This window comes from Callorhinchus milii, unplaced genomic scaffold, assembly GCF_018977255.1.
Source record: "Callorhinchus milii isolate IMCB2004 unplaced genomic scaffold, IMCB_Cmil_1.0 Scaffold1, whole genome shotgun sequence".
NCBI classification, from domain to species: Eukaryota; Metazoa; Chordata; class Chondrichthyes; order Chimaeriformes; family Callorhinchidae; genus Callorhinchus; species Callorhinchus milii.
In genome coordinates, this window is record NW_024704742.1 from 36,821,718 (window position 1) to 36,834,842 (window position 13,125).

Genomic DNA, 13,125 nt, shown 5'->3' on the forward strand with positions numbered 1-13,125 from the left:
ACTATATTAAGTTATAAATTGTATTATTATATCAGGAAGTGACTTGCTGCAGAATGTAAAATGTACAGAAACAGAGCAATTACATACAGCACTTGCAGAATGCCTTAAACATTCTTTTAAACCAGTTTTTAACATTTGCTGCAGTACTGTACTGAATTGCTTTGGTTCGTGATCAATGGACACAAATCTCATTCGAATCAGCATATGTATATTTGAGTAAAGTGATATCCCTAAAAATACACTAAACAATGCATAATATATTGTTCAACTCTTTTGAAACATTCCTTTTGGCATTGTTCTTTCACTGTAAGTGTTGCAAAACGTTTCTGTGGGCGAAATGCCGATCGTCTGCCTGCAGTGTGACTGTATCATTGAGTATTATGTGTAGACAGGAAAATACATGGGTGACATTCACTAAATGCCAGCTAGAATTGAGGAAGGATACACATCTGCTGTCGAGTGGTGTCCAACAGTTGTTAGTTCTTTCGATAAGATATGCAAATATCAGTGACATCGTGGCACTGCGTCATATGTTTGTGGTAACAAATGTGCTGGTGTCACCAAACTCTAGCTTTTGCAAAAAGAACAGAAGCAAAGAGCAAAACAGCGACAGGTTTCCTAAGACCCTGTGCAGTAACATCTTAATATAGTGTCTTTCCCATTGACCTGTGGCATCTGTGGTTTAGGAGCCGGAGGCTTGAGGTACTGTGCAGTTGATGTTTAGGTTTAGCTGGTCGCTTATTATCTGCTAGTATGTATTTTGCTTCGAACAGACAGGCTCTAATTGCAGCTTTAAATTTAACCCCACTTAAGAGTGGTCAATTTCAATCTTTGCTAACAAAACAAATCCTCTGTCATGTGCTAAACATACGCTACTGTGCTATGAAGAATTTCACTTTCTAACGTTGAATTATGGTGGGGGAGAGGGAGTGGTAATGATGCATACCATCTTTTCAGTTTTTCTGGCATATACCCTTTACTCCTCTGACTGTGGTGCTCGCTCCCTACCCTCTCACTCCAACATTGGTGGCTGTCTTCAGCGAGCGCACTTTGGAATTCTCTGTCAAAATACCTTTGCCTTTCTACCTCTCTTGTTGCTTTGAAAATTTTCCTCAAAGTGATCTCTGACCATGAGGTTGGTTAACATCTTTAAATCTTTCATTTCCCTTCTACTTTTGTCAAGTGCTTAGCGATGCCCCTGTAAGTGAATGGTGTTGCATAAATGCTTGTTGTTGCATTCACTTATGATATTACTTGAAGCTTTGCAGTGTATCTTTGTGGCATTAAACTGTGCTGAAGTGGAAATATTTTCAATGTTACGTGCTCCACTTTCTACCTCTGTGAAACAGAACAATATTTAATTCCAAATAAATGTCAATGGCTTGAGAAGTGGGAAGGATGAATATCACTCATTAAGGGAAATAACAAACGATTGGAGATGGAGATATTGTATTATAATAAACCTTGCATTTGTTAAGGCACCTTATCATTTCATCAATGCATCTCAAAGAGCTTTTGCTGTCAATGTGTAGTGACTGTGTATTTGTAAGCAAATGCAGCACCTAATTTGTGCACAGTAATGTCCCAAAATAGCCATGAAGTGAATGACCATTTTTTGTCTGACTTGACAATGCTAATAATAATAATCCTTGAATTTGATACAGCACCTTATCATGTCGCGGAGATGTCTCAAAGCATTTTACAGTGTATACTGTATACTGATATGACTGTGTATTTTGTGGCAGAAAGCAGCCATTGATTTGCGCATGGCATTGTCCCACAAATAGCCAAGGAGCGAAGTGAGTGACCAATTTAATTTGATGGATTGTTGATTTGAACATCAGAAGAAACTCCCTTGAAATAACCTTGAAACTCCTTTGGTACTTGTGAATGAAACCTGGCTCATCTCAAGCCAGACATACGAGACATACCGGAACAAATTATTTTTTAGTCTTTTTCTTAAAAATTGGTCTCTCAATCCATGACTGTTTGTGGGACGCTGCTGTGCACAATTGGCTTCCCTGTTTCGCTCACAAAATACACAGTCAATTCACTTTACAGTATATCCTGGGAAACGCTTTGAGATGTCTCGACAACTGTGAAAAGGCGCTATATCAAATACAAGGATTATTATTATTATAGTTTAGTGATGTATTTGTTTGATATTTATCACATCAAATGCCTATGGACATTCCAGAGGCCAACCACCCACAGATCAACTTTGTTCTCAATCGGTAAAATTTTGCCATTGGACATTAGATTTCTGCCATTTGATTGTCAGTTAGCTACTCTGAGCATTTAATTTTGCAAAAAAAACTATCCGCTAATCAGCAGTTGAAGTCCATGATCCAAACTGGAACTCCAATGCAACAGGCCTGGCTTCTCAGACACCATCATATGGAACAAAATCAAGGCGGAATGTCGGTCTATCTCTATCATATTTAATATGGTATATAAGTAAACCCAGAACATTATTTCCGAACGCATCAAGACTGTAGAAGAAGAGACCATAAGTTTAGAGTTGCAAAGGGCAATTTCAGGACCGACCCAGAAAGAAGCTTGATATTGTGGTGGGAAGATTGTATTCTGGAAGAAAGAAATCTAGTGGACCAAAGAACCTTCTTCACCTGCTGTTATACTGTAGTGATCTCATTGTGAGGTTTCTCTTTAAACGTTTCTGTGTGTTAGAAACTACTTGACATTCTCAAAACAACAACAACTACTTGCATTTATACACTGCTGATCACGCGGGTATCATGTAGGAGAGCTTGACATTCCTAATGCTGCAGATTTAAAATAGTCAAAAATTGGTTACTCCAATTCAAACACATTTTGCCTAGCTGTTGGGTTAAAGGGTAAATTCTGTATGCCGCAGTATCAATACATCTTATACTGTCAGTAAAAATATAGTAGATACAAACTTGATCTGATAAGGTTGCACCTGCGGTAAGCAAAATATCACCCTTGCTCCAAAAATAAATTAAAAATGCGATAAAGATCATCAGGGTGGGACATTAAAAAGGTACCACAGCAAAATGCGCTTTGATCAAAGTAGATAAAATATACTATATTTTCGTTAAAGGTTTTTAGAATCCTTTTATTAAGTGAAAATCAGTAACCTGAAGTTAAAAATATAAAGCAAACTGAGGAGAAAATCAGTATTCGGTTTCTGAGGGAGGATGAAAGCTTTGCATTTGGCAGTTGTATACTCTTCAATAGATTGCATGCGTTTCATTTCCTTTTAATATTTAGTGACGTGTCGCACTCCTCAAAGTGCCAGTTTGAGGAAATAGAACGTTGCTTCACTTTTAGCGCTGTGTCAGCAGTACATCTCCCATAATAGGTATAGTTTGACTAACAACAACAGCAACTTGACATGAACATTAATGGCCTTCATGTAGAATAACGTCTCAGAGAGCTTTATAATGGTGGAGCACGTTAGTAATTAAATGGATATGGTGAGTAGAGAAATGGGGAAGAAGGGGATCAGAGAGATAAAGAGGTGATAGACCATGAAGTGATTTGTAAGTCAGGGCAAGGACCTTGAATTTGATCCGCTGAGAGATAGGGAGCCAGTTCAATTCAAATTCATAATACAGGTAATGAAGGAACTGCTGTCTCACCATTTCCCGCTGTGAGGTCTAGTATAGGTTGATCCCTAAAAATGATCTTTTCTGTGAAATATTTAGAAAATAAAAACATTATGAAGATTCAGTGAAAATTTCTATTTTTAGTAATCAGAATGCATTAAATCTCTATATGTTAAAAAGTAAATAAAAGCTGCCTAGGATACAGTGAATCTTTATCAGAGTTGTCTCATTGTGCTCTCTATGATGGATCAAGATTCCCTATGTTGGAACCCTTTTGTTATACTACAGGTTGGACAGTATGAAACACATTACACCCGCAAAACATAATTAATTCACTTTACAGTATATTCTGTGAAGTGCTTTGAGACGTCTAGAAGACGTATTAAGGTTCTAAAGGTCCTAAACCAAATGAAAGGATTATTATTATACTGATAAACGTAAATAGGTTTAACCATAGCAGTGGTGAACTGGATCCCTCTGAAGCTGTGTGCATGGAGTGGCGATCTAGATTCTGGAGAGGGCTGGAGTACTTCATGTGCATGTTCCTGTTTGGATCATTGCTTTCGATTTCATTCATAATATTAAATGACTGTACTTCCTTAACTGTACCAGGAACAATGTGGCTTAATGTTTAGTGATGATTTTACTCACTGGTTGAGTGGTGGAAGGTCAGAAAGAATGTTAGAAGGAAGTTGAATTATTTAGTATATTGACTAAGGTGACTCAACAACAACAAGATTACATTTGTATAGCTAGGGAAATTGTTCAACATGGTTCAAGTTGTTCATCAAGTATTGGGATATTAGAGTAAGAAAGTGGCGCTGAGTGTTTTTTATAACAAAGGATGATCAAACTTGTGGACTAATTGTCAGGAAAGTCCATTAAAGCAGAATAAATGGGTCAAGACACCAGAAGATTAATTTCTGAAATGAGGGGATTGAGGATGATGGTATGAAGGCAGGAAAAGTGGGTTGAGATCAAACAATAAAGAATGGCTAATTCTTTTAGCTATTAGCACCTAATGTGCTAATGACCTTTCTTCCTGAACAATTATTTTCTTCTGAACAGGGCTGATTTCATGATTATACCAAGGATTTACTGTCCTCTTGTTGATAAATTTACTGACCTTGGTGGCAAGCGAGTATTATATTTGCGATTATTTGTAAAATCACTGTTATTTGACAATGTTATAAAGTTATATTAGTTATAAAGTTGAGCAATTCACAATATGATTCATGTAGATGCATTGTAAATATACAGTAATTGGATACAGTGATTGGATTTTGCTTGATTATAATTATAATTTCTTTTCTTTTTGAAATATGTTTTGATGCAGGTAATTGAGGTGAAGGATGTTACTATTAGGAATCAGAATTCTTTCCTATTGTGCACTCTCGGTGAGCACTTCCAGCTTAGTATAGAAAGCACAGTGAGAACCAGACTAAAGCTCACGCTTTGTTGAGTTACAGCTATCTGTACAGTGTGTGTGTGTATATATAATACATAAAATCCTAATAATAATCCTTGCATTTGATATAGTGCTTTTCACATCTTCTAGATTCTCAAAGCACTTCACAGAATATACTGTAAAGTGAATTGACTGTATAGTTGTGGGCGAAATGTGGCAGCCAAATTGCGCACAGCAGTGTTCCACAAACAATCATGGATTGAAGTGAAAAATGTATTGTTTTTTTTCTTGAGGGATTATTATTAGGTGTGTGGAGTAAGGAAACTTGCCCAAGGTTTCACATTGCCGGGAATTGAACCCAGGTCTCTCGCTTGAGAGGTGAGTGCTCTAACCACTGAGCTACAGGACTCCATACACATACACTATATTATTATGGCAAAGACTTCAGGTTTCCTTGCTATTCCGGTGCTGGTGATTCTCATGATTTTAAGATTATTGATATGATTATGACTTTGTTGTATTTGTGAATCAGGCTCAGTACCTTAATCTATGAATGGCTCCTGATTGCCTACGGTGCTCCCATTACTTTTGGAAAAGCAATTAACCTACATTAATGTTTTGCTGCAAAAGACTGCCCAACACCACTATCCACATCCCTTTATACCAGCTATCGTCCTGTAATGTAATTTTGACTCCCTTTGCATCATAAAGTAAACAACTTAGATTTCATTTTGATCATTTTAAATTCAGTCAAAACTCTATTTTTTAAAAATAAAATGCTTCACCTTTGAATTTGAATTTCCTGACTGTTTCCTGGTAATGTTAAAATTGTGAGAATTACTCAGAGGCCATATGGGCCTTTTTTTGCAAAGCAAACTGCATTGCAATTGTGGTTTTCAGCCACAAGGAAACATTTATTAAACACTGATACTGATTTGAAAGGGGTATACTTTGCATTACATAATCAGTAAATTGAATGTATTGGGATATGGGTTGGTTGGCTGAGATTATATTGATGTGGACTGAAATAAACCAAAGCACTACTTCAAGATTACCTGCTCGTCCCTAGTAAAATCGTGGAATAGCAAGAAACCTGAAGTCTTTGTCACAAAAACGTAGAGCGTATGTGTGTGGTACTCAAGATTGAAGAAGAAAAAGAATGAGCTGACTGGTGCCATCTGCTCCTATTCAGTAACTGTAGATATATGTAATAGGTAAAGCTACCAATTTGCTTAGTACTGAAGTGAGTGAATGGAACTAATAGTAAAGCTTCAGAGCTGCTGTTGCGTGATTGACAGTAGTGATAGATTGTGTTTCTTTTACAAGATCCGTGCTGTATTATCAACAACTACCACAACAACAACAACAACTTCGATTTATATAGCGCCAGAGCGCTTCACAGTAACGGATCCCAGGGCTGAGCCGGGGGAGGAAAGTGACCAAAGGCGCGGTCGAAAAGAAAGGTCTTCAGCAGAGACCTGAACGTAAGAAGAGAAGGGGCGAGGTGAAGGGAGTGAGGAAGGGAGTTCCAGAGCCTCGGGGTATAGTGGCTGAAGGCACGGCTGCCAAGGGTGGAGCAGAGGACTCAGGGGACAAGGAGGAGGCCAGACCTGGAGGAACGAAGGCAACGGGCACTGTTTTGAGGAGAGAAGGTGTCCTCTACCTGAGGAATTGATTTCTTAGATGCAAGAAGCGTAATAATACTGCACAGATCAACTTTCAAACAGATCCAATATAAAATGGATGCAGTGTGTGAGCCAGTTCCAATCTCCGTTTTGTTAGGTTTGTCTTTCTCACTTATTACCAAAGCAATAAATGACACCTCATCGAGCATGACTCCACAGCAGAATGATGTTACCTTTTGCTGCAGTTGTACCAAAATAGAGCATCCCATTAGGAATAGTAAAAGCTCCCAGATGAACTTAAAGACATCATAATAAACATTTCCATGTATTTTGTTAAAATGTTAAATTAAGTGTTAGGAGTTAAGCAACGCTACAATTAAGCTTTCAGTGTGCCTAGTTTCTTGTATGATAGCATGACAGCATTGCAGGTGACACTATTGGACTGTTTAACAACAACAAGATTACATTTGTGTAGCACTTTTCATGTCAGGAGGATGTCCCAAGGCACTGGACAGTGTACATAGTGGAGTCCTGTAGCTCAGTGGTTAGAGCACTCGCTTTGCAAGCGAGAGACCTGAGTTCAATTCCAGTCAGGGCGAAACCTTGGGCAAGTTTCCTTACTCCACACGCCTAATAATAATCCCTCCAAAACCAAAAACAATAATAAATTGGTCATTTTCAATCGACGACTGTTTGTGGGACATTGCTGTGCGCAATTGGCTGCCGCGTTCGCCCACAAATATACAGTCAATTCACAGTGTGTTCTGTGAAGCGCTTTGGGACGTCCTCCCGACGTGAAAAGCGCTATATCAAATGCAAGGATTATTATTATTATTCAGACTCGAGCTGGGGTCAGGGAGGGAGAAGGGAGGGGAAGAGGGTGACCGATGGCATGGTCGAAGAGGAGGGTCTTGAGGTGTGACTTAAAGGAGGCTAAGGAGGGGGGGTGAAGCAGAGTGATTGGGGAATGGAATTCCAGAGGTTTAGTGCTGCTGCTTGTGAAATGTGGACAACCTTAAGAACATCAATTAAATGAATGTATCCCTTGAGGCCATATGGGCCTTTTTTGCAAAGCAAACTGCATTGTAATTGTGGTTTTCAGCCTCAAGGAAACATTTATTAAACACTAATACTGATGTGAAAGGGGTATACTTTGCATTACATAATCAGTAAATTGAATGTATTGGGATATGGGTTGATTGGCTGAGATTATATTGATGTGGATTGAAATAAACCAAAGCACTACTTCAAGATTATCCACTCATCCCTTGTAAATGTGCCATTTGCCCCTCATCACAAGTAATGGACAAGCCCACATTGCTCTTTTATGTGGATGATCTGAAACATCACTCTCCATTATACTAACTTGTGTCTTTCTGCTTCTTTCCAATTGACCAAGGTTGTTGGTGTCAACAGTGAGTGTGCTGAGCTGTCCTGACTATCTCATATTAGGATGTCTGCGCATATTTCTATGGTTCTACTTTAATTATAGCTTCATTTTCTTCCAAGGAGAGTGACCTTCTCATATCAATAACAGTTGATCTTTGAAGAGAATTACTGAACTCTTTGGGGCCGTTACAAGTCATTTTTGTACTGTTAAAAGAGATGTCTCAATATTAGTGATACTGTATACTGTATGTTAGCCTCATACTTAAACAGATTATTCATCAGTAGTGTCTGGTAAACCTATTTTGGTATATTTGCAAATGAATGCTGTGTTAGTGTACAATTGTCTCCACTACACATTCGTGTCACTTGCATATGTTGTCATTGGAATTAAACCGACACATGGTTCATGCTCATTCTCAACCACATATTCATGAAGATAGTAATATCCCCAAAAAGAAAGGCGAATTTGGGCTGATATTACTACTACTAATTATAATAATTGTGTAATTTGTTGTACTGTCTTTCACGTTGGGAGAACATCACAGCGCTTCACAGCACTTTCTGTTTAGTATAGTGATTGTGTCTTCTGTAGGCAAATTTTATAAACTTATACAAAGTTACTTTTATAATTATTCAGTATCCTCTAATGATGCTGCAGCATACACTTTAACAGGTGGAAAAAGTCAGCTGGGTTAATATAGGATCAATTGCAGTTGAAGAATCCTGTAGGGAACACTGTTATAGGTTTAGCGATGCCAGTAATGAATAATTTTACATAAGCTGATAGACATGAGACAGCTGTGTTTCACAGTTAACATATTTGTCATTCCTCTCTTAAATAATAACAACAATAGTCCTTTCATTTATTATACTGCAGTATCTTATTATGTTGTTGAGACTTCTCAAATCACCTCACAGAATTTTACTATAATGTATAGGAACTGTGTATTTGTGGGCGAACACAGCCTGTTAAAATAGCAGATGGGATCCTTGGCTTTATAAATAGAGGCATAGAGTACAAAAGCAAAGACATTATGCTAAACCTTTATAAATCACTGGTTAGGCCTTCGCGAGGGTGCAAAAGAGAGTTACCAGAATTATACCAAGGATGAGGGACTTCAGTTATGTGGAGAGACTAGAGTTGCTGGGATGGTTTTCCTCAGAGCAGAGAAGGTTGAGGGGAGATTTAATAGGTGTTCAAAATTATGAAAGGTTTTGATAGAGTGAATAACAGAAGGTGGAAGCATATTCAATAATAACTTTCAAAAGGGAATTGGATAAATATTTGAAAAGAAAAAAATTGCAAAGCTATGGGGAACGAATGCGTGAGTGGGACTAATTGAATAGTTCTTTCCAAGAGCCGGCATAGGCACGGTGGGTCTAATGGTCCTCTTCTGTTCTGTAGGAATCTGATTCTAATTTGTGCTTGTAATGTCCCGTAAACAGCTATGAAGCGAATCACCAATTTAGATACATATATGCATGTATTTGCCTTTTGAAAGCTACCTTGATTATCACACCTGGCAGGGTATTCAAAAAATCTTTAATGTCGTCCACCTGAACAGGCAGATGGGACCTCGGTTTAATGATTAATTCAAAGAATGGGAGAAAATACATACCTCATATCTTCCAATGGTGCTTACAATATTTATTGGCCTCACTGACAGCAATTCAAGGGTTTTGAACTGCACTTCAGGTAGATCTTGAAAAATAACACCAGGCAGAACAGCTCTCTTTATATATGACATGAGAAGAAAGATGTTGAGAAACGTAAACAGGAACAGAAATTAAACATTACCGCCAGCATCGTGTGGATTTAGAATAATCTCAAATAGTTTATGACTGACTTTACCATAGGATCCCCAACTGTTGTACTAATAGACTGAGCTCCTGTTAACATCAATTGTGAAACTGCAGTGTGCTTGCAGCGTTCCCCTGCTCTATGAACAGGGGTCATTAACTGAAATAATCAGAAAATTAAGCCAAATTATTTTCAATACACGGTCGAGTTACATTTGGGGAGAGGTGTTTGCAATGAGCGCACATAACATTCTGTATAGGCACAGAAGAGGGGAGGAAATAAGATTTCATTGATTTTTGTAGCATTGCTATTCATCGTATAGTAGAAAAGGATTATTTTTTACTGCTGTTGCCGACGTATTTGATGATTTGTTTTCCTTGGCCAGAGCAACTTCTATAGACCTTGAAAAAGTGGGTTAGCTCTCGATTCAGCCCTACTGTGGGAAAGTATGTTGGTTTGCAGCAGGATGCATAGATTTGTACTTTTATTATAAGGCTTGTTATTCACTGTAAAGTGTATATACACAGTAGGTGTATGCTGTTAACAGGGTATTCTCTCATTTTTGTCTTTGCCAGGAAAATCCATTGGTCTCATAATGGATGACCATAGCAGCTCCTTGGATAGCTCCCAGTCTGTCCGAACCAGGCAAAATGTGATTAAGTGTGGGTGGCTGAGAAAGCAAGGAGGTTTTGTCAAGACTTGGCACACACGTTGGTTTGTACTCAAGGGCGACCAGCTTCACTACTACAAAGACGAAGATGAAAATCGACCACTGGTAAGTAGGCCAAAGTGAAAATCTTATATGTAATATTGGACAGGTTCCAAAGACCACATATGATTTCAATGCAGTTCTCATAGTGGTACACAAACTGTTTAGTGACTCACTTCTTATCACTATATGGAGTAAAGACTAATATACCACGGTAAGATTGGTGTGATATTATACGTAGCCATTTTGTTGATGCTTTGGGTATTTAATTGATAATATATTTGAATAGTTCTGCTACGTTGCTTTTAATTGGAATTGCAAAATTATTTTGACATAATAGTGATATGAACTCATTTATATTGTTATTTTTTAACTGCATACAACTACAACAACAACCTGCATTTATATAGCACCCTTCACATGGGGCAGAGTCTTGGAATGCTTAACAGTGGCATACATTGATCGTTTCATAGTGTTGAAGAAAAATGTTGCGCTTACAATAAGTGTGCTTTATGCAGCATATTGTTACAATCTGGAATGCACGGCCTGAAGCAGGGTGGAAGCATAATTCAATAATAACTTTCAAAGGGAAATTGGATATATACTTGGATATATACTAAGCTACAGGACTCCACAAGAAGTGAAATTCTCTGCTTGGGACATAGAAAAATGTGGATCTGTCTACAATTATGTGGAAATAAATGGACCAAAGTAAACCCATTTAAACATTTGAACTGTAAAACAAATTATTTTCTTAAAATTGTCTGACATTTAAATTGCTGGACATTTCTACCAGTGGGTGCCAATGGCAACCATCTGGGAGCAAGTCACTTTCTGACCCTCTCAATCATAGTGATGATGTGTAAGAAAGAGAATTCCAAGCGCAGAAATCAATTGAAAAGAGTCCTTAATGGCCCAAATATTGGTACGGTAAAATCTGAAGGATCAAGTTGTGAGAGTGATAAGCAGATGGTAAATTGATAAAGGAAGCAAACAAAATAAAACAGGAGCATTAACCCATGCAGTGCTGAATGTTTGGTTTAAAAAAAAGTTTAGAGGATATAATTACAGTACAACACTCTCCCTTAAGTCCACAGAATACAACAGTTTTGACTGTGCTTTCAGTCACATTTACCATCCCACACGCCCCCTCAGCTCCCACCCTTAGCCCAGTTGCCCTGCCGGCATTTGTAAGGGGTTTGAGATGTCTTTCCAGTGTGAAAAAGGTTATGTAAGTGTAATTTGTATTGTACTAAATTAGCAGGGGTATGTGCGAGACACTTATGAAAAGCTGGTGTGACATTAACTTCCTTTTAATCCCTAGTTTGAGGATTTTGAGCATGCTCCTTGCAATCATTTGATAGAATTTAAATGTTTTCATTGTTGGAATTTCATTGTTCTCTTTAATTGCTTGAGGAGAAACTTTTGAGCCTGAGGGAGATTTTCCCCACTGCTGTAAAATGGAGCAGTGGGGAAAATATTTGAGCAGATTTTCAGTGCTCCCAGTCATTTCTCATTTACCTCCACTGAATCCTGACCCAGGACTCTACGATACAAATCAATTTCACATCAGGTAGAGGCGGTCAAGTCAAATAAACCATAGAAAACAAAAACAGAAGTCGCTGAGAACACTCAGCAGGTCAGGCAGCATCTATGGAGAAAGGAAAGTGAGTCAATGTTTCGAATCCACGACCCTTTGTCAGAACTGGAGCATGTTGGGAGGGAGAGGCTTTTAAGGGTTAACAGAGAGCGGGGAGGCAGGGCAAGGAAGACAAAGAAGAAAATGGGGTAGAGGACAGGGGATGACGGGTTAAAGAGGTGTTAATGATGCAAAACAAAGGGAGGGATTGCAACAAAACAGGGGGAAAGAGGTGCAAGAGGTCCCAACGTGCCTCAGTTCTGACGAATGGTCATAGACCCGAAACGTTGACTCACTTTGCTTTCTGACCTGCTGAGTGTTCCCAGCGATCTTTGTTTTTGTTTCAGGTTTTCAGTATTTTGCATTTTGCAAATAATCCATAGAATGATTCTGTCCAAGAGATGTGGCTGCTTTATAGGTGAGGTGTCAATGGCTCACCCCCTTCCATTTCTCTTTATTTTATACATTAGAGAAAAAAATGTATGTAGTACGTTTGTATATTCTGAGAGTGTCAGACGACTACAAACTAGAGGTTCCTCCTCTGATTGCATAGTTGCTGACGTTGAATTTTTCTGGCCTCAAGCCAGCGGGCTATACGGTTAACAGTTTATTTTTGTAACTTGTTACCAAAGGCCTTATTTGCTGTGTATTATGTCGTGGATTAGTTTGCAAGCAGGAGCCGGGTTAAGGAGGTGGAGAGAGAGAGAGAGAGAGGAGGAAGAGAGGCGAAGGTGGGAGCTGGGTTGGGACACCTGTGGGAAGTGGCAGTTGAAAGCAGGGAAGGTTTGGAGATGAAGCAGGAGAGTAAGCAGGAGGTAGGAGCTATGCTAGGGAGGTGAGTGGGAGATGGGCACTGAATAAGGAGTTCAGCCTGAGCTGAATCAGGGAGAGGAGCATAGATAGTTGGGAAGAGAGAATCAAAGTTGCACCATACAAAAAAAAAATTTAATTTTAAAAGGTCTTA

At 38.6% G+C, this 13,125-nt stretch overlaps 1 protein-coding gene across 1 annotated transcript in view; it reads left to right on the forward strand.

Moving 5' to 3' along the window:
• Positions 1-627: 627 nt before the first annotated feature.
• Positions 628-13,125, forward strand: part of arhgap24 (Rho GTPase activating protein 24) — a 153,605-nt gene continuing 141,107 nt past the window's right edge. The window contains exons 1-2 of the mRNA XM_007896953.2: positions 628-702; positions 10,389-10,588. Of these exons, the coding sequence (XP_007895144.1) occupies positions 10,409-10,588 (180 nt within the window). The 5' untranslated portion in view covers positions 628-702; positions 10,389-10,408. The remainder of the gene's footprint in view (positions 703-10,388; positions 10,589-13,125) is intronic.